Source organism: Danio rerio, chromosome 20 (assembly GCF_049306965.1).
Source record: "Danio rerio strain Tuebingen ecotype United States chromosome 20, GRCz12tu, whole genome shotgun sequence".
In the NCBI taxonomy this organism is placed as follows: Eukaryota; Metazoa; Chordata; class Actinopteri; order Cypriniformes; family Danionidae; genus Danio; species Danio rerio.
The window spans coordinates 26,074,988-26,097,092 of NC_133195.1; the positions used below are offsets into that span (position 1 = coordinate 26,074,988).

Here is a 22,105-nt window from a genome sequence, read left to right on the forward strand (position 1 = left end):
GTGAATTGTGTTAGGCTAAATTGTCCGTAGTGTATGAGTGTGTATGAACGAGTGTGTTGATGTTTCCAAGGGGGTTGCGGCTGGAAGGGCATCAAAAATGTAAAATCAAAAGGGCGTAAAATGTGCTGGATAAATTGGTGGTTCATTCCACTGTGGCGACCCCGGATTAATAAAGGGACTAAGCCGACAAGAAAACGAATGAATGAATGTTCAGGTCACCCTCTGGTTAAGTTGATCTGTCCTAAACTCATAGCTATGTCCGCATGGCAGTCAAAACAATCTGAATCAATGTCAAATATGCCTAGACTCATTGCACTATATTAAACGTTGTTTTGGTTTAATTTGGCTTTTAGAATTTGCAACTTTATGGTACTAAATAAAACTGTATTAAACTATGATGATCATACGTTGACCGTGTTTGACTATACCTGAAAATTAAATGTCACTTTCCAAACGGTCATACATCTTGAATATAAAAGTGAAAGTAAAAAAAAAACTTACTCAGTTTGTTAATGTTATTAAAAATGTGCAAAATAAATTCTGAAATATTTTTCCAAAAGTTTTTTACAAACAATTTGAGCTTTCACTATTGATTCTACAAGACATTTCCTATTTGTTTCCAATGTTGTCATTTTAACCACAATTAACATGCGACTATTATTTTCAAGATCATGTGACCTTTTTAATCCTGCCCATTTTATTTAAAATTTTTATTTTTGCATGTTCACATGGGAAGTACCAAACCCTTTACCATGTGTTTTCTTTCAGATTAGAATAAAAACAAACATTTTTTCCATAAAAAATGACCAAACAGCACCATAGTTAAAACATTCCTTGTTCAATTCATCTAGCTGAGCTAACAAACCACTCAAATAATAATTTTTATTTTAATAACAATCAGCACCATTTCCATATTTCTTCACAGCTCTTCAATAAAACACAACATGACTGACACCAACTAGAGCATTTCAGGATTAATAATATTCTATAGTGGCAACTCTGCATTAGAATCTTAAAATAATTGATCAGTCCTACTCAATCCTTCAAGTTCATGTTTGAAATGAAGTTCAGAAAGACTTGAGATGTTTATATTATACTAGAGCAAAGACTTTCAACCTTTGCTAGCCACCAAAATAGACGTCCACTTAACCTAGAAATTCTCAATAAACTGTAATATTAAAACTGAGAAGATTACAGCAATTCCATCTATTCTTACCGCTGGATTAATTTAGTTATTTTGAAGTAGTCTTCATGAAAGATCCACAGAATAACCCATGAACAGAGCTGATCAGTAACAAGGTGAAGCACATCATTACAAAAGCAAAAATTTAAAGTGCACATATTTAAGCGCTTTTTCAAGATTTAAGATGCGTCTTTTGTGTCTCCAGAATGTGTTTGTAAAGTTTTAGCTCAAAAACCCATCAGATTATTTATTAGACTTCTGAGAATATTTAAATTTTCTGCTCTGAACACTATGTAGCTGTTTTTGTGTCCTGTGGCTTTAATGCTAGTTCTCTCCACCCACCGTTTCCACATGCCTGTCAGTGTTCCTCAATCTCCGCCATGGCTGCGTCAGATAAACAGCACAGTGACAGACATGAAGGAAGCAGATCTCATGTAACGTTTGTGAGAAATACTACAGTAAGAACTTTCCCAATGATTATTTGATGTATTTGTTTTGGAGTTTATTCAAGCTTTCCTGCAATGATGAGTCACGCACAATGATGTTACAAAGTTTACGCACATTCACACAAGCACACACAAAGTGTGTAACTTTGCACTGTTTTTGCACAGCAAATTTGACAGGATACACGTTAATATCCACTACTGTGGATATCCGTTATGTCAATGTACAAAATAAACCTGATTTAACGTCCACAAACCGGGATGGAAGCGTCGTCTTTTATAATTGTATTGTCATTGTCGTCTTTTATAATTGTATTGCCATAAAGATGGTAAAATCGCTGTAATTCACGACAAACATGCACTGTTTTAAAAACATTTTAAACTTGCAAACCTCATTCTTAACCTCTTTTGATGATTGATGATCACAGAGCGCTGAACAGATCTTGCTGAACTGCCTTGTTGATATGATTATACGCGTTACTACGGAGACATGTTAATACACGGATGTCAATCAATTCAATGGCAGGGAAACCGAACTCCTATGTCAAGTTGTGGTGGGCCTCAAAATGGGAGGGATTTGGATCCTATTCGAACATCAGGACATTTTTATATGATGTATGAATGTATTTTCATAATTGTTTTAAAATACTCAAATAATGCATGTTGATGGATTCAACAAATGCACATATCATTGATTAACAATCTTGTATAGCTCATAGCAAAGTGATTGAGAAGTTAATTTAAAATCAGTTTCCCTGAATGGAAATGAATGGAAAATTTACCACTGGATAGTGCATGTTTCACTCAAAAAAGCAGTTTGATTTTGCATTTACATTGAGGTCACATGACTAACTCAAGGCTATTCACTTTATCTCTGTAAACATGGTATTGAAAACTGTTAGTTGTGGAATAAATAAATAATGGATGACTGTGCATAGTGCATTTCTACAATGCCTTTCCTTCATGCACGCTGAATGTTCATCCAACCAGAGAAAACACAGAAACATTTTTGCCAGATATGAGTTCAGGGTATTACCAATAAATTCATTTATTTACAAATGAAGATGTGAAATATTCATGTTTATCGCAATTTTTCTTAGCTATGTAAAAAACATGACCTGTTATAACAGAGGAGTCTATAGTTCCATCGTGTAGAACTTGTTTGATCTTCAAAGTGTATCTGATCCTGCAGTGTCATCCAAACTGTCTCTTGGCCCCTGACCCGACACCTGGGCATCCTCCACCCGTCCACCTTCAACAGCATCACTCTCATTAGTCTTTGTGTCCTCAATTCTGTCCTGGTCTGAGCTCATTTCCTGTGACTCATCAGCTCGCTCTTCCTCATCCTCTTCCTCCTCTGCGTCCATTTCAAACACACGTACATGCCTTAGATTGGCACTGAGCTGATGGAAGAGATCAGACAATAGATTTTTTTACCATTTACAGAATATGGAAGCAAGCCAAAATCTTTATGGTTTTATCTTTATTTGGTTGCTAATTATTTTTGAAATAATGGCAATTATTAAACAGTAATATAATAATTAATTATTTCTTTATATAACAATTAGTATATGCAAAAAACGAAAACGATAAAGATTTTTGTGTGCTATATATTGTTACAGAAATTGTTGCGATAAGCAGTATTACTGTCATTTTGAGATCATTTTATAACACTGATTATGCAATGATTATATAAAAGCATAATGCAAATAGCCATAAATACTAAATATTTATTCTTAAGGTTATTTATATCTATAAATTTGAAGTTAAAAAGATAAATATCCTTTTATATACTGTAAACCAGTGTTTCTCAGCTGGTGGGTCGCGGGAAGATTTTCAGTGGGTCACGGAGTGTGTGGTCAAAAAAAACAACAAAAGTAAAAATTTGTACTTTTTTTGCTTATACCGGACTTTTATTTTGTAATGTGTGTGCGACAGCCCTACCGTTTGACATATGAAATTTCATTTATTGTTGCAACAAATTTGCCGAATCGCAAGTATGACCCCGAATATGTAAAGTATGAATATATATATTGACGACAAAAAAGACTTAAAGCCTTAGTGTGATATGTAGTGAGGTGCTCTCATAAGAGAGCATGAAACCTTCTAAATTAAAACAACATTTAGAAACCAGAAAACATGTTTTGTTAACAGTTTATTATTAACTGTATTTGTCGTGTTTACTTTGTAATATTTCTATAATTTGATCCATTTTGTTAAAAGACAGCAATAAAATATTGTTTATTTGTAAGTCTTGGTGAATTTCTTATGATGTATCAGTCACTACTTGTTTATGTTAACAAATAAATACAAATTAATTATAATTCCTAAAATTGTATTATAGTTTCTAAAAATTTGGGTCGCGGCTTGATGACCATGTAAAAATGTGGGTCCCATAGCTAAACCAGTTGAGAACCCCTGCTGTAAACTATCAAATGTTCTATTAGGTAAATGTTCAATTATAAATGGTCACTGTTAAAATAGAAATATCATTGTGAAATGGCTTTAATGTTATTTGTGAATTTGTAAATATATATTGCAATGCCCCAAAATGTGGGGGTTTTTTTTCACTAAATGTAGGTAATCTCCAAGTATTGCAAGATAAGTCGATATATTGATTATTGTGACAGGTCTATTGAAAACAGATGTATATTACATTGAAATATACATTCTTCATGTTAAAAAGCTGTAATAATCATATTAATAATTAAAAATTATTATTTCTTAATTGATTAATAAATTATAACATTTATAAAAAACATTCATATGAAAATGTTTCAATTCATTAGAAAATCATTCATTAGTGTTTCATTGATTCTTTAAATATTCTTTATCTAAATATTTAAATTATTGAAATAAATTAATGACTGATTTTTTTTTTATTTAAAAATTAAAAGTAAGAATTTTCCTTGTTAAAAAAACTGTTGTTTATTTATATCTCAGATTTTACTTATAAAAAGTTAAAAAACATTCTGGAGTTGTATAATCTTACCACACAGGCCACTTTGCGGATCCCATTAACAGCCACAAACTGAGCGCTGATGTTGTCCATCTCTCTGCTCTGGTTTCCCCAGGCAACACCCTGCACTGGAATTCCCTCAGTTTGCTGCTCCAACCTGAAAGACCACAACAAAGACGACATCAAAAAAAGTACTATTTCAGGACAATAAATAGGACAAACCAAACATAACCATACTACAATCCAGCATTTTGCTGGATCTGCTTCTTAATATGCATCATAGTACTTGCATTTCTTTTAAGGGGTCCTTGATGATAATCTAAAATTTTAGCATTATCTAGTGTGTGATGTCTCTGTTTGCATATAAACCACATCTTCAAAGTTGCACTGCTCAAAGTTCAGTGCGAAAGGAGATATTTACTTTTACACAATTCACTTTTTTCAACAGACATCTGCTAAAGATGACAATGAGCTTCTACCTAAGTTTGTGCATCACAAAACTTAGAATTTACACAAACCCCACCCCACCGGGGAGGTGTTTCTATCAACATGCACAAGTCAGTTAGCTAATCAGAGCACACTGGGCTGACCAATCAGAGCCCATTGCATTTTTCAGAGGGAGGGGCTTAGAGCCAGGAAGTCAACAGATCATTTTTAAAAGAATGTCCAGTGTAAAGATCAAATTTGTAAAAAATAACGTAGTTTTTTTTTTTTTAAATGAAGAATTAACTTTTCATATGGCATCCCATAAACAAAATCAAGACTTTGAAGAACAATTTTAAGTAATAAACGAAGATTATACATTAACTGTTAACCTGAGTGAAAGGTCCCAGCTGAACTCCTCATCCCAGCTCATAGCAGAGTTTAGAGGAAGCTGAGCGAGGACGCGCATCTTATTCTCATCATCTTCCAGTCTCCGCAAAACCACTGTCAACGTCTCGTCATCATAAAACCGAGCATCAAGGCAACTGTACGAGTAGTCGCTATAAAAATGATTGTATTTAGTCATGCATTGATAAACTTGAAATTATGGCAATGTTTTGATAATATGGCGAATGTTTTTTAAATCGCACACATGAACTCACACAGAAGCAGGTGCAGGTGTTTCATCATCTATACTAGAATTGAGTGGAGTGTTGAGGTTCAGGGCCACCAGACCATTAGGGACAGACCTGAAACAGTAGTAGTACATGCATCTGAACTTTTTCAAGCCTCAACCTTTTCCTCTAGTATTATTTGTATGTTATACACATTTAAATAGCCACAGAAGTTCTGCAATATGTGTTTATAGTTGGAATATAATCACACAGAAAAGATCAAAATCACACAAGGAATCAAATAAAGCAACAGTTGAAATCAGAATTATTAGCCACCCTTCGAATTTTTTTTATATAAATATTTCCCAAATGATGTTTAACAGAGCAAGGAAGTTTTCACAGTATGTCTGATAATATTATTTCTTCTGAAAAAATCAATATTTTTTTTTTATTAAGGACAAAATGATTAGCCCCTTTAAGCTATATTTTTTTTCAGAATAAAAATAACAGAGTAAACAGAAAAACAGAATAAACCATCATTATACAATAATTTGCCTAATTACCCTAACCTGCCTAGTTAAAATTTTTTATCTTTATATGTCACTTTAAGCTGTATAGAAGTGTCTTGAAAAATATCTAGTCAAATATTATTTACTGTCATCATGACAAAGATGAAATAAATCAGTTGGTAGAAATAAGTTATTAGAACTATTATGATTAGAAATGTGTTGAAAAAAATCTGCTCTCTGTTAAACAGAAATTGGGAAAATAAATAATCAGGCGGGCTAATAATTTTGACTTCAACTATATTTGTCACTGTTATTTGCACTAATTCATTCTTCTGTCCATAATATTTAAAAGTACATAAGGGCCAAACTTTTAAATAGTAACGCACAAATAACTTTTATCTACATATTTTAATTTCTGATCAAAAACAACAGGGAACATAAAGAACAGCAGAAGTATGTGTACCTGTTGGGGTCTGTCGGTCTCCTAAGAATATAGATTTTAGAGGGCGAGATCTCAGGCATGCAGAACACTACATAATGCATAGCAGCCTTCTTATCATTCCACCTGCATGAAAACACACTCACATCAACATCCTCGCAATGCAATTTTACACTGGAAAAACAGAAATGACACACCAGAGATTTACAGTGCCACTTACAGTGAAGGCAGCTCAAACAGCCTTGGGGTATTTTCTGAGCTATTGGGGAAAAAAACAGCAAAACAAAATTAAGGTGACCAGATTTCTCAAAGTATTTAAATATTTAAACACAGATTCTGCAATTATTTGAGTGCATAGGATGTCTAGTGGTCACTCTGCACATAATATAATACAATTCTCTAAACTTTCCCTTAAATAATTAATATTAGTATATCAACAAAATACAAGCAGTGTTAATATAAAATATATGGGCTGTGTTCAAGAACCTGCAGACTGAATCTAGAATATTACCTCTCAGGAACAGTGTACAAGCGTAAACACACAGCTTGTTTCACCGAATCACCAATGACTGCCTGAAAAACAAAACACACAGACATCTGATTAGGAGTCAGACGCATTAGCGCTCAGGGAAAGAGTGGTCAGCAGAAAGGATGAAGCAGTTAATGTAGTTAATGCTTCTGTTACATATGTGCTGGAGACTATTAATGGATGGATGTGAGAAGCTTGAATTTAGAGAATATAGAAAATATTTCTGAAAAATAGAAGATTCATAAAATAGTAACGGTTGTAAATTTTTGCGAGGAGGTAATATTTAAAAAAAAAAATCTTTGATGTCTGTACATAATAGCGCCTCAGCGTGTGTTTTTACAGTTGTTCTGGTTGATTGAATTCCATAAACTGACTCAAACAAAGCCCAACCCATAATAAAGAGCTGAAAACAGAAAGTTGTTTAGCCCTAAATTACAAGGTTTCAAAGAAGGCAGATGTGAAAGTGTTGTCCTGCTGTAGTACTGTTGTGTTCATCAGTCACCATGCCACTGTGGCTTTGTTTACAGAAACAAAGAGTAGTAAAGTTTGTGTGTGTGTGTGTGTGTGTGTTAGAGACTCACGGCTGGTTTCTGTAAGCACAGATCAATGGACGCCTCCATCAGTCTCTTGACAAAGTGCAGAGACTTTTGTGGGTAAGTGGGGAAGAGCAGTGGACTGTCTGCAAAACAAGTTTCCAAAGTAGATATAGTTACATTTCACATTTACCTTACTTTTGTTGCCAAAACCTTAAGCTCACGTTAGTAATCTTGAGATAAAATAAGCGAAGAAATGATTTCACCTTTCAGGTGAGTGCTCTGTTTTACAAACGTCACCCACTGGTTGCCATCCATGTTGGGTGGAGATACCAAGTCTTCATCTTCATCCTTCAAATACTAAAAAAAAAAAAAAAAAAGAAATTTAAAACAGATCAATAATTCCCATTAGAATATATACAAATATCCCATGATTATTAAATATATAAAAGCATATACAATATATTATAACATTTGCTTTACTTTTCTTAATAGATTTAAGGAGATATTTCTAGTTTTCACTTAGACTCATTTTAAAGTAAACTAAATAAAATTGAATTATATAGACATTAAAAAAATTACAAACACACATACACACTTGTATTGGCTTATGATGACTTTCCATTGATACTCTAAAACCAATTATACAGGGTTTCTGCAGGTTTCAACAAGTCAAAGTTAAGACTTTTAAAGACCCTTTTAAGACAATTTTGAACTAAATTTTAGGCTTTTATAGGGCTAAACACTAAGGACTTTTTTCGAATAGCCTGGTTGTTGTTGCTTTATTAAATGTTTCTTAGCCAAATATTTTACTTTGTCAAAACAAGAAAACTCTAGTTGTATATACTTTTTTCAACAATATTTATTTTTTTTAAGTGACAAGTTTAACATTGTTTAAAGTATATTTATTATAGACACAATTACATGAATGATCAAAAATATACATTTGCTGGCTTTTTGTCCGAATGGATTGAGTATAACTCCTATTCAACCTAATGCTTTTCTGTTATAAAACCTTGCCCATGCCTATTTCAAAAATTGTCGCTTCTCCTACATATTTTTGTACAACTGGAGGATCATGTTGTAGTGAAATATTGTATTTTATATATATATATATATATATATATATATATATATATATATATATATATATTCAATTCAGCTTTATTTGTATAGCGCTTTTACAATGTAGATTGTGTCAAAGCAGCTTCACATAATGGTCATAGTAGCTGGAACAGTGTAGTTCAGTTTTTAGTGTTTAAGTTCAGCACAGTTCAGTTTAGCTCAGTTCAGTGTGATGTAATCATTACTGAGAGTTCAAACACTGAAGAGCAAATTCATCGATGCGTAGCTCTACCAATCCTGAACCATGCGAGGCAGTGGCGACAGCGGAGAGGGAAAAAAAACTTCACCTGATGGGAGTGAAGAAAAAAAAACCTTGAGAGAACCAGACTCAGTTCGGCACGACCATTTTAATTTCTCCGCTGGCCAAAAGTCTTGTAATCAATATATATGTATTGAAATCAGAATTATTAAACCTCCTTTGATTTTTTTAAAATAATTATTAATTATTAAATAATTATTAAAATAATTATTTTTAATTAAATAATGTTTAACAGAGCAGGGAAATTTTCACAGTATGTCTGATAATATTTTTTCTTCTGGTGAAATTTTTGTCTTATTTGTTTTATTTTGGCTAGAACAAAAGTCTATTTTTAATTTAACGTCTTACATTTTTTAAACATTTTTCTAGGGTCAAAATTATTGGCCCCTTTAAGCTATGTATTTTTTCCATAGTCTACTGAATAAACCATCATTATACATTAACTTGCCTAATTACCCTAACCTGCCTAGTTAACCTAATTACCTACTTAAACCTCTAAATGTCACTTTAAGCTGTATAAAAGTGTCTTGAAAATATCTAGTCAATTATCATTTACTGTCATCATGGCAAGGATAAAAGAAATCAGTTATTAGAAATGATTCATTAAAACTATTATGTGTGAATTTTTTTTCTCTCTGTTAAGCAGAAATTGGGGAAAAAATAAACAGGGGGGCTAATAATTCTGATTTCAACTGTTTATTTTTGGTGATTGTATAGATGTTGGACTGATTGGGCAACTTTACTTGGACAGAGGAAAATAAGGACCTAAAATGTTTTAAGACCTACAACACTATATTTCAGTGAATTTAAGACTTTTTAAGGCCTAAAAATTAGCTTTTGAAATTTAACACATTTTAAGACCCCGCAGACACCCTGTTATATCACCTTACTCAAACCCTAGCCCTAAACTAGGAAACCTGTGGCAAAATTTGAATATGCAAAGACCCTGTCTTAAAACATTTTGAAAGACACAGGGGATGTCCGCAATAACCACCTCAACAATGTAATACCAAGGTCATTTCATTACATTGTAAACCACCAAAACCAGCACATACACATTTCTGACAATATATAAATCTACTAGAGTTACTCAAACACACTAAAATAAGCCCTGACGGTCCACACCTGTCCGACACGCTCAACGTTGAAATATTTTCCTTTCCGGTCAAACAGCTCTTCGTTCTGAAACACAGGACAGAACACGTGAACATGGCCTTACACTAAATGTTTCATTAAAGTTTAAAGCATGCATTTCTCACTCACAGCACTGAAATGCTCAGACAGGAAGTCGGCCACAAAAGCCAGATCCTTTTGAGTCATCTGAAACAAACAATCAAATTTACTTTATTACAAACAAGTATATTAATTTGTTATATATATATATATATATATATATATATATATATATATATATATATATATATATATATATATATATATATATATATATATATAATATACCGTCTATAAACATTTCTTTTCAACCAATTTTGTAATCCAAAATTTCACTCTTTTTTTGTCCATTTCTGACTGTAATATCTTACCTTGTTTAACTCAGGAGGAACATGATCTTCTGACATTCGCAGCATTGCTGTAAAAAGCAAAAGCTGTTACAATACAAAACAAAAAGACTATTTTTCTGTTTTAAGATCCTAGTGAGTTAATCATAGGGCAACTGTTTAAAGCATTATAGATGCACTCCTCATATACAGGCTAATACAAGCTCACAATAGACGCTACATTCCACACGCCCTTTTGAGGATTATTAAAACATAATTAAACAATATTTTGATGAGTGTGCTTTTGTGCTCACACCTTGGTATGGTTTAGGTCAGTTGTATGTCATAAATATGACACTAAAACTACCAAAGTCTGTCTAAATCATAGGACTCTAACTCAATTCCTGGAAGGCTGCAGCTCTGCATTTTTGCTCCAACCCTAATCAAACACAGCTGATCCAAATAATCAAGGTGACCAAGATTACTAAAGACTATTAAGCAGGTGTGAGTTAGAAATGGTTGGAGCTAAACTATGTAGAGCTGCGGCGCTCCAGGATCTGCGTTTGTGACCACTGGTCTATATGATTGATTAATTTAATCCTCCATTCAAATGATTAGTACAAAACAACACATTGTTTTATTACTGTATTATTTAACTACAATTATTCTTATACATCTATTTAACTATTAATCTTATAAAAAACTAAACCCTATACATTTTTTCAGATCATTTTTACTTTTAAAACTTGAGTTAAATTGTAATTTTAAACAAATTTTAATAGGCTTAATCATTAGGTGAATGCTTTTTGGACTTTCTCAAGACCTTTTTTATGGATTACATCCTCTGTGTCAGTTTGCACATTGTTAAAATAACAATACTTGAAATCTAGCAAACTTCCATTAGGAAGCTTTAAGTAACACTAGGTTTTGAATCAGAGACTTGACTACATTTATTTGCAAGGTAAATCTCACACAAAAAAAAATGCTGCTTACCAACATACAGCCATCTGAAGAAGGCTTTGAAGTTCTTCATACTTTTATCGATGACTCTGAAATACAATCAGTAGAGAAGAGTTTTATAATGAATTATACAGAGCAGACAATAAGATCACAGTAGACAGAATAACAATAAACTCACTGTAAAAGTTCGCTGGCCTTCAGGGTAAAAGAGCCCACTGCTACGATGGCATCTAAACCATAAACAAGAGAGAATGCAAAGAAAATATCTTTTAAATATCAAACATAATTCCAATTAGTGTGAACTTTTATTTAAAGTATGTTTTTAATTGTCAACTGGATATTATGCAAGCAAAAGAATGCACAAAATATGATCAGATTAATCGACTATCTGCTGTTCACCAAAACTATTATTATTGTTAACTGAACAAAGTCTAGATTAAAATAACCATGCGACTACATTAAAGGATCACAAAACACCAAAACACAATTTTTTGAGATGTTGAAAGTGATATTTGTGTCCTACGCGTGAAAGTGAAAACTGGTTGTTTTGCATTATTTCGAGCAAATTAGATCTTCCGGTTTGAAAATAAATTTCAAAACTACGTCACGGCCATGAGATTCTTGTGTAAATACCAGAGTACAGACTGGATGTCTGTACCGGCTAGTACAAATTGACATTTTTTAGTTTTTATCATTAACTCATGAGAAAGACTTGGTTCGAACCAATCAGCGTGCTCTATTGTGTGTGAGGTGTAACTTCATTAATATGCATGATAGCTTCGAAGACTGTTTTTACCTGTTACGGTGTTCAGAGAGACACCACGTTGTATTTCCAACCGTAATTAAAACAAGTGGAAAAAGAAGAATTGTTTTGAGACGAGGGTCACCAGTATTGCACAGCATTAGTATAGCACAGTGTGTGGACCCACATATGTGCATTACAGTGGTCTGCTAACACGCAATAAAAATATGTTTGTAAGGAACATTTCTGTACCGAAGAGCTTTTTGCATATGTATATAGTGAAATCCAGAAAAGCCACTCGTTTCTTTTTTAAAAAGTTGGAGTTCCAGTTGGAGTTGATTGTCCTGTCTTTAAGGTTTTAGTAAGTGTGTGATCAGTGTTTGTTGTTTATGTTTATTCAGATGGCAAAGTTAGTTAGTATCATCAGCAGTACTCTTTCAGTTTTTAAAGACATGCCTTAGTCAAAATGATTAAGTTACTAAATTTACAGTATGTTAAAATCACTACAATATTATGGACTGATAGATCCGCTGTAAATGCTGCTCTCCAAATGTAAACACATTAATCAAACTAATATCATTGTGTTGGATTTTCACCACATTTTTGTGACAGGATAGTCTATACACACACGGCTGTTTAATGCTATTCTCTGCACCTACCTAGTCTCAAGCATTAAAGGAACATTTAAAAGCAACTCATGTAAACACCTTAATCTTATTATTGTCTTTTTCAGATTAAAGCAAATAATTTGATTACTGATGTCCTTGTAAAAGTAATCACAGTCTATCTCCCTTGTGTCCATGTTTGCGTTGCCGCTGTGAAAATCAGCTGTAGTGCTCGTAATGAAACTCCCCTTTTCATGCAAACCCTTCCCTCTTTTTCCACTCGACACTCCCGCCTAAACAAAGCTGGACTAACCCACTTTCCAGACATTTTTCAAACTAGAGGTCTGAAAAGACCCTGCTGAGAAAGGGGTGGAGTCATGGCCCTTTGATATACATATTAGAATTAAATATTAATGCGCATAACACATAAAATGAAAAATATATAATATATTGTTGAAACTGATTCAAAGTATTCATGAATAATAGAATATAAATAATAATAAAATAATTAAAGTCTACAAACAGTGATTGTTTTACCCTCTATGTCTGAAGGATCCAGGCCTAGAGGCTGAAACTTCTGCTTCCATAGAGCCATTCCTTTGACCTCGCTCAGGTGATAGAGCAGCGCCTCAGAGCCACTATGGGAACAGCAAACACTGATCATGCTGATCGCTAACACTCTCTATCAGGTGAACAATACCCACCTCTGCAAGTGACTGATAACAAGTTTCTGAATGCTGGAATAGGAAGAATCAATAGACTGACCCAGCATCTTCAAGCCCTGAGTGGTCAAATAACAAAAAATGTAGTTACAATGAATGATGTTGGTAATAATCACTAAAGCAATGTAAGCAGATAGGATTAGCAAGGTAGATTTACCTTGACTGTGAGCTGATTCATGAGAAGAGCCTGAAGTTCAGGGCTGAAAGAGAAAACTGCATTTATAAAGTTTTAAAAAAGTAACATCAACACATCATCATCAAAAAAACAGTACTACAGCTGTTTGTATTCAGGCTGGAGATCTAAAAAAAACCTGAACATTTTTTTCCTTAAAGTTTTTTTGTTCATCCAGAAATAAGGATCTATGGGGTGAAAAAACACATTTTGGCTTATTTCCCTACTAGTGACAGCCTTTGGATAATGGTTGTAAATGAATGTATTGTAGATGGTATTTTTTCAGATTCTGTCGGTAGCTGTAAAAGTTTTAAAGTCACATTGTGCCCTCTGTTGGTCATTCAGAGCAAATACAAGCATGAGAAGGTTGACTGTGGTACTTCTCAACCTTTTTGTCTTCAAGGCATCCCACTGAGGCATATATTTACATTCCAAACAGAGACAAGATGTGCCATTTTGGTGTCCACATTAAAGGAATAGTTCACCCGAAAATGAAAACTCTGTTATCATTTGCTTATCTTCCACTTGTTTCAAACCTGTTCCAAAAAAGAAGATGCTTTGAAGAATGTTGGGAAGCAGCAGCCACAGCATTTCTGTTCCCACTGTGAATGTCAATGACTGCAGGTTTGCAACATTCTTTAGAACATATTGATTTGTGTTCAACAGCAAAAAGAAATTCATGAAAGTTTAGAAACACTTAGGAAGTATTTATATTTGTTTAGACTATCACTTAAAATTACATTAAACAAAAACTGATTTCATGTACAGTTAAATCAAAATTATTAGCCTCCTGTTAATTTTGAACTATTTAAAAAAAAAAACAAGTGCTGCTGAACAGAGAAGAACACATTTCTAAACATATTAGTTTTAATGACTATCTTTTTATGACTGTCTTTGCAGTGATGACAGTCCATCATATTTTACTAATTACTTTGCAGGACACTGGAATTCAGCTTAAAGTGACATTTAAAGGCTTAAATAAGTTTATTGGGTTAACTTTGTACGTTAATTTAATTAGGCAAGTTATTGGATAAGTCCTGTAACCAATCAAAAATAAATATTTCTTAAAGGGCTAATAAACCTGGCCTTAACGGATTAATGTAAAACTTCTTTTATTTAAGCAAAACTAAAAGAAATAAGACTTTCTCCAGAAGAAAAAATATTATAGGAAATACTGTCCTTGCTCTGTTAAATATTACAATAATTTCTTCGTTTTGCCCTCAATTGTACATAGAAGAAATCTAAAATCTATGTGACATGTCTACTTCAATATAATACAATTTGTTTTAAATATATGATTTAAAAGTTTATTTTAAAATTATATCAAATACTCAGATTTAAATAAATAAAAATAAATAAATAAAATATACGTGCTGCGCTAACACGAGACTCTTATCGCGCAACAAAAAAATATTGCCGTGAATGTACTCTCAAAGTTGGTTTGGGAGCTGGGTCTATTCTACGCAAGCTATGATGACTTTCACCTTGATATGTATACCTGACCGGTGAGCCGTCTGACAAAAAGTGCCCTTCTGAATGAAATCAGCAGGATGCCTGACTTTAACTGCAGTTCGGCAGTTTCACTTTAACTCATGAATGAACATTTCATCTATTTCATCTATAAATTGTTTACCTTGCATGGCCCCATAACAGCAGCTCCAAAAACTCATCCTGAACCTGAGTGCTTGTGTTTTTTTCCTGTAAAACAACACTGCAACTCATCAACTGTTCTAAAAGTTTTAATAAACAAATCAAAGCCAGTTAGGATAGCTTCAGTGGATCAGTCCATTATTGCAATAATCAACTGTGGTTTAAATGTCTAATGAATGCCAGTGGTGTCTTATAACTGCTTGTTTGTTTTGAACTGACCTGGACAAACTTAGTGAGGCGGAGGTCCATCTGCATAAGAATTTCCTCCCATGCTTCACACATGCAGGTGAGAGAGACACGCAGATACTAAAAAGACAAAAGAGAATGAAACATACTATCTGCGCGAGAACAGAAGATTATAAGAAGACAGTCACCTGTAGCAGTGTTGAGATATGTGTGAACTTGCGTGCCATCTTGGTCAGTTCGGGCAGACATGAAGACAGCAGCCCAGTGTCCAGCTACAATACAATCAATCACAGTATCAGAATACACTATTTGCTGTTTTAATACATGTGAATTTGTCAAATTATCAATATATAGAGCAGGTAATAACGGTCAATATGGTATTTATTAATCTATTCATTTTATTTGTAAAAATAAATATATAATACTTGTAAGGGCTATATAAATATTATATATTTTGTATATGGGTCAGTGATGAGACGTCCTCTTTTGATATACAGTTGAAGACAGAATTATTAGCCCCCCTTTGAATTTTTTTTCTTTTTTAATATTTCCCAAATGATGTTTAACAGAGCAAGGAAATTTTCACAGTACGTCTGATAATATTTTTTCTTCAGGAGAAAGTCTTATTTGTTTTATTTCGGCTAGAATAAAGAAAGTTAAAAAAACTAAAAAACATTAAGGTCAAAATTATTATTAGCCCCTTTAATCTATACATATTTTTAGATAGTCTATAGAACAAATCATCATTATACAATAACTTGCCTAATTACCCTAACCTGTCTATTTAACCTAATTAACCTAGTTAAGCCTTTACATGGCACTTTAAGCTGTATAGAATTGTCTCGAAAAATATCTAGTAAAATATTATTTAGTGTCATCATGGCAAAGAAAAAAAAAATCAGTCATTAGAGATGAGATATTAAAACTATTATGTTTAAAAATGTGTTAAAAAAAATCTTCTCTACGTTAAACAGAATGTAGGGGAAAAAATAAACATGGGGGCTAATAATTCTGACATCAACTGTAGGTGGACATGGACATAGATGTTTTTTTTTTTATATCTAGATTAATCTTAATTTTTTATATCTAGATTAATCTAGTTGATCACTGCAATCTTGGAATTAATCTAGATTAAAATGGCTCATTTAAATTCTGCTGAAGGCATTCAGAATTTTGATTACCTTAATCCGACTAAAGTCATAATAGAACTAAACAGAAATTAAATTAAGACGTGGAGTATGCACAGGGAAATGTTCATGAGTGAATGTGAAACTGCCAAATTGCAGTTAAAGTCACCCAAAATTACAGGAAACTCTTACATGAAAGCACTTCACGTAAACACCTTAATTATATCATTGTCTATTAAGATAAATGCAAGCGTAGTAAGTGAAAGATTTAGAAGGGCATCCTAATGATTTGATCCAGAAGGGGACTTTTTATTGTCAGACGGCTCACCGGTTTGACTTACATTCAGCGTCATTCATGTTGAAAAGCAACCGCTCTATTTTATTTGTATGTTTTACTCGAACGCATAAACTCTACCGGTGCCTGATAGCTAGATGTGGAGCTAACATTAATCAGATTCACTCTAGTGAACTGCATTCATGTTAGCACGTCATGTTTGATGAATGTCATCATAGCTTGCGTAGAACAGACCCAGCTCCCAACCCAACTTTGAGAATAGATTAACGGTGATATTTTTTTGATCGCCCTATAAGAGTCTTGCGTTAACGAAGCACGGTTATGCCGATAACGGCCCTCCACTTATATATATATATTCTGTACAGCTTAAAGTGACATTTAAAGGCTTAACTAGATTAATTAGGTTAACTAGGCACATTAGGCAAGTTATTGTATAATGATGGTTTGTTTTGTAGACTATTGAAAAAAAAATAGCTTAAAGGGGTATAGTAATTTTGACCCTAAAATGATTTTTTTTTTTAAATTTAAAGTGCTTGTTTCTAGCCGAGATAAAACAAATAAGACTTTCACCAGAAGAAAAAAATATTATCAGACATACTGTGAAAATTTCCTTGCTCTAATAAAAAAATAAATTGAGAGGGGGGCTAATAATTCTGACTTCAACTACACACACACACACACACACACACACACACACACACACACACACACACACACACACACACACACACACACACACACACACACACACATTAAAAGCTTTCACCTGTATGTAACGAATCTCAGGGTTGTCGTCTGTGGATCTAATCTCTGTAATAACAGAGAGAGACTTGAGGTCACTAGACAGTCCAAGACTACGGCACGTCCCTAAGATCTGAGAAAAAAATAAACATAAATAATAAATGATGTCATTATTCTACATAAACAACTTGTTTACATAACTATCTAGATTTAAAAATATTGATTGCTTGTACAGCTAGTTATAAACTCTATACCCTACAGAAACATGTTTTCACTACTGGATTAAAGAAATCCATGTATTTGGTTCTTTTCAATTTATTTACAAATATTCAAGTTCTGTATTTCTTTTCATGCAATTAAAAAAAAAAAAGCTTTTACCTTATAATTCTGAAAAAAAAAACTGAATTACAAGTTAAATTAAAAACAAATTAAACTTGCAAAATAAAGATGTTAAAATTCTGGCTTTTTTCCCATCAGCACTCTGACTTCTGTTCTTTCAGAAATGCAAGCTATAGACTCACAATTATTAAAACATTTAAGTTAGCATTTCTGGAATTGTTTTTCAATCATTTTTAAAAATAACCTATCTTTTACCACTTATTTATTATTTTTAACACTAATAATAAACTTAAACATAAGCATTTGCAAAGAAAAAAACATGTTCAAGTTTTTATTTATAACTTACCCCACTTAATGTTGCAATCTTATACAGGCCGTAAGCATACAGCTCAACAAATCCAGATGGTCCTCCAACAACCAGGATATTGAGTCTGCAAAACAAAGCATCAACGATCACAATGCAACATAAGCAGAGTCCAAAGCCTACAATCATTCAGCTCAAATACATGCAAAACTGACCTCACTTCCCCTAAAAGGTTTGTCACTTCTTCTGATTTTTCTTCACTGTGAGGGAGAAAACGTCACATAAGAAAAAACCAGAGCGTACGCACGCACACACACAGTCATATATGCACAAGCCACATGCAGATGACCATTTCAAAATAAAAGTGAATAAAAAAAGAGTAAGCTAAAGAAATAGCAAATAATCAGCATTTAAGCACATTAAGTGTCTTCTTACCTAAATATCTTTGATGTGGTGCTGTAGCTGAACAGAAACATGGCACAAAGGAAAATGGAAAAGCCATAAAAAACATTTAAACATAAAAAACAAAAACAAATGAGTGACCCAAGCATTTCTCAATCAGCTCTCTAGTGGACAAATCTTGTGCTCAGAGTCTCACCTTTTAGGTAAAGTGGGTAACTTTGGAAGAAAACGGCTTGACTCATCCTCAGACTCGCTGAATGAGGTCAATGTGCTAGAGGAAAATATAAAACCAATCAACCTATGGAATCAATGCAGAAAGAAAACAATACCATGTCAAAAATCACACCTGCTGTCATCTTGCACCTCCATCCAGTGCATGCAGGATGCTGGATATTCCACAGGGAACAGATGGAGGATTTCAGCCTTTTCTGCATCACACAGGACCACCTGCTTTGTGTCGCCCACACTGAACGCTAGAACTGCACACAACGATCCAATGTGGATAATCACGTAACATGACATTGAGGTAGAGTTGGTTTTACACTCATAAATTCATTACAGTGTCAACTTGTGACATTGTCCCTATATCATTTAGCATGCTGCTTTGAATATGTAGTCTGAAATAAACAAATTCAAATGAAATTCAAAACAACATTAGCACTATTTATTTGACTGTGAACAACGTTTTACTTTGATAGTCACTGGCTGCTAATATAATTTGCCTTTTTAGAATTTGCAAAGAAAACCTTTCGAAAATTATATTATTAAGGTGAAAGTACAAATTTGCGAAAATAAAACCAACTTTACTTCAATTAAAATGACAATGGTAGCTTAAATAAGTCAGAATGTAGATCTTTTTTTCTGTTACAAAAGCAGTTCAATATATTTTATTGGTGTTTAACAATACAACAGAGGAAAAATTCCTCAACCACAACCACGTGTGTTTGGTGTTTATTACTGGACAAATTAACTTTTCATACCCTCTCTATCTTGTATATATCATGCTTATTAAAAAACTACAAATATTTTACTGCAGTAATCATCTTTTGTTAAATAATTTGGTTATAAAGGCTAGATTGTTAGCACAAGTTTATCTTCAACCTTTTTTTATACTGACTATTTAATGCATTCAGCTCAATGAACCTTTACACTTTTCCACATTTAAAAATGAACAAGTAATAAGTTTTGTGTATCCTATAGTCTTTGTGAAAAAATACATAAATTAAAAAATATATATAAATAAAATGTAATAAAATAAAATTATAATAATTGAGCAAGTTTACAATAAAAGAGTAAAAAAGAAGAAGAAAAGTTTGCATGAAGGAGTCAGTATTTCCTCTTTCTGGTTATTTACTGTGTATTAGAGCTGATATAAACCGGGAAAGCCATTTGATGTAGTCTAAAACAGGGTTCCAGGTCTTGTAAAAAGATTTGAGACATCTTAACTTCTTAAGCATTTGTTTTATGCAGCTAAAGATTTCTCAGTCATGTCATGTGATTGAGGTAGTACCTGTTTCCATCGGACAAAAATGGCTTGTCTTGCTAATAGAGTAGGAAAAAGCAATAACCCGGCGAGATGCAACAGAGATGCAACTCTCTCTAAAATACCGCAGTTCAATATTTTTTAAAGTTGTTTTTTATTTGTCATATCTGTAACTGATTCAGCATCAGAATGTTTTGACTAATTTTTGACAAGTGCATTTATTAGTAACAATAAACAATAGCACAAATAACAAAAAAAATCTAATAACACTGCTAAAATATTTGTAAAATGTAAGAAAAATTAGCAATATAAACAGTGTCAAATTTGTGTGAAACCTAGGACCTGAACATTGTGTGCTACAAACTAGTGTGTTCAAAATGAAGACAAAACATTAAAGTAATCCAAAAGTAAATGTTTTTTTTACATTGTTATTTTAATACAATTATACAACTATTACAGCTTCTAAAATTTATTCCTTCCCTATGTTTGATTGTGTTCTTTTTATAATTGGAAAACAGGGTTAAACGACTTTCCGTCAACATTTATTACAAGTAAGGTTTGTTTTACTTTTATGAGTTACACTAACTATCATAACCCTGATGTGTCCACTGTAATAAGCCACTGAAATTCTGTATTTGTTTACCTTTCCCATCGGGTCTCCAGGCCAGTGATGTGATCTCTTTTCCTGTGTTCTCATTAGGAGGTAAACTCCACACCCGATGAAAGTTGGCAAGCCGATGCAGAAGAAGCTGTAATGACAGAACAGTCCAATGAAGTCAAATGACAATGACCTACAGACAATAACAATCAGCTCTAACTGAAGACAGATATGAGTGTGTATGTTTGAGGTAAAGTTGCTTTATATATTCGCAAATTCGTTGATTTTAACAGCCCCTATACTGTTTACCATGCCAATTTCAACTTTCGGTCTGAAATCACACATCTGCATAACTTCAAAACCACATTAGCACAAATTATTTGAGTCTGAACAATGTTGTACTTCAACGGTCATTGGCTGTTAATATGATTATGATTTTAGCATATGCCAATTTGATAATGTCATTTCGAATTTGCAAAGAATACTTTACTGAAATTATATAATAAGAAGCAAGTCAGAATGTGTGAATATAAAGCCAACTTTGTGTGTAACAGTTATGCAAGACCAACCTCTCCTGTAGTGTTGGCCAAAGCGATCAGATCTCTTTTAGGACACCAGGCCATGTACAGAATAGGGTTTGGGAGCTGTTTCTCCCCAACCTGCCGAAACGCAGGCATTGCTGAATCCTGTTGAATGGACAAATAGTCTAATAATAAGTTAGTTACCATAGTACAGACAGTATCAATACCGTTCACTCATGACTAAGTTACTGCTGTCATCTGCGGCTGCTGCTGGACGTCTTTGACAGTAGTTATATTAAACGCAGATTACAAAGTAGTAAACTGAAATCCTTCAGGCATCAAAAGACTAAATAAATAAACAAAATTTTAACTTAAGTGGCTGCTAACGTTAAACATGTGATGCTTCGCAACATTAGCCTAATATTAAGACTACACTTACTTACTAAACAAATGACGGATGAAAATAAACTCCACAATCCAATTCTTCGTTTGAAACGTTTGGAGAAAGCGATTTAATGCATCATAATATTCTCATTTGTACTGTAAAAAGATTGATATTCAGAAAACTCATCATAGTGTGTAGCAGTACAACATGACTCTGACCCGCCAATGAAATTGTGACTACGGAAAGCGCAAGATGACAAGTGCATTTTAAAAACGCGAAATGACTTTTATACCAGAAAAAAGGTAAATATGACAAAATCCCTCAACCACCCGGTTAATCGCAATATTATTGTTATGTT

General features: G+C 33.2%; 1 protein-coding gene across 12 annotated transcripts; it reads right to left on the reverse strand.

Moving 5' to 3' along the window:
* Positions 1 to 2,645: 2,645 nt before the first annotated feature.
* Positions 2,646 to 21,987, reverse strand: anapc4 (anaphase promoting complex subunit 4). Of its 12 annotated transcripts, none has more exons than XM_009294660.5 (29): positions 21,806 to 21,987; positions 21,411 to 21,527; positions 20,887 to 20,992; positions 19,107 to 19,239; positions 18,957 to 19,031; positions 18,794 to 18,814; positions 18,574 to 18,618; positions 18,401 to 18,485; positions 17,741 to 17,848; positions 15,741 to 15,824; positions 15,586 to 15,672; positions 15,350 to 15,414; positions 13,702 to 13,744; positions 13,527 to 13,603; positions 13,360 to 13,460; positions 11,654 to 11,705; positions 11,509 to 11,564; positions 10,561 to 10,607; positions 10,280 to 10,336; positions 10,142 to 10,198; positions 7,899 to 7,992; positions 7,681 to 7,778; positions 7,082 to 7,143; positions 6,791 to 6,829; positions 6,595 to 6,696; positions 5,671 to 5,757; positions 5,401 to 5,568; positions 4,619 to 4,742; positions 2,646 to 3,029 (listed from the first exon to the last, which is right to left on the reverse strand). In XM_009294660.5, exons 2-29 carry the CDS (start codon positions 21,516 to 21,518, stop codon positions 2,796 to 2,798), a joined length of 2,415 nt encoding a protein of 804 aa, XP_009292935.1. In that variant the 5' UTR covers positions 21,519 to 21,527; positions 21,806 to 21,987; the 3' UTR covers positions 2,646 to 2,795. The 12 variants fall into 12 exon arrangements, with proteins under 12 accessions (XP_009292935.1, XP_005160577.1, XP_073788510.1 ...); XM_005160520.5 differs by having other exon boundaries at positions 18,794 to 18,820; XM_073932409.1 differs by having other exon boundaries at positions 21,411 to 21,547.
* Between the last annotated feature and the right edge of the window lie 118 nt (positions 21,988 to 22,105).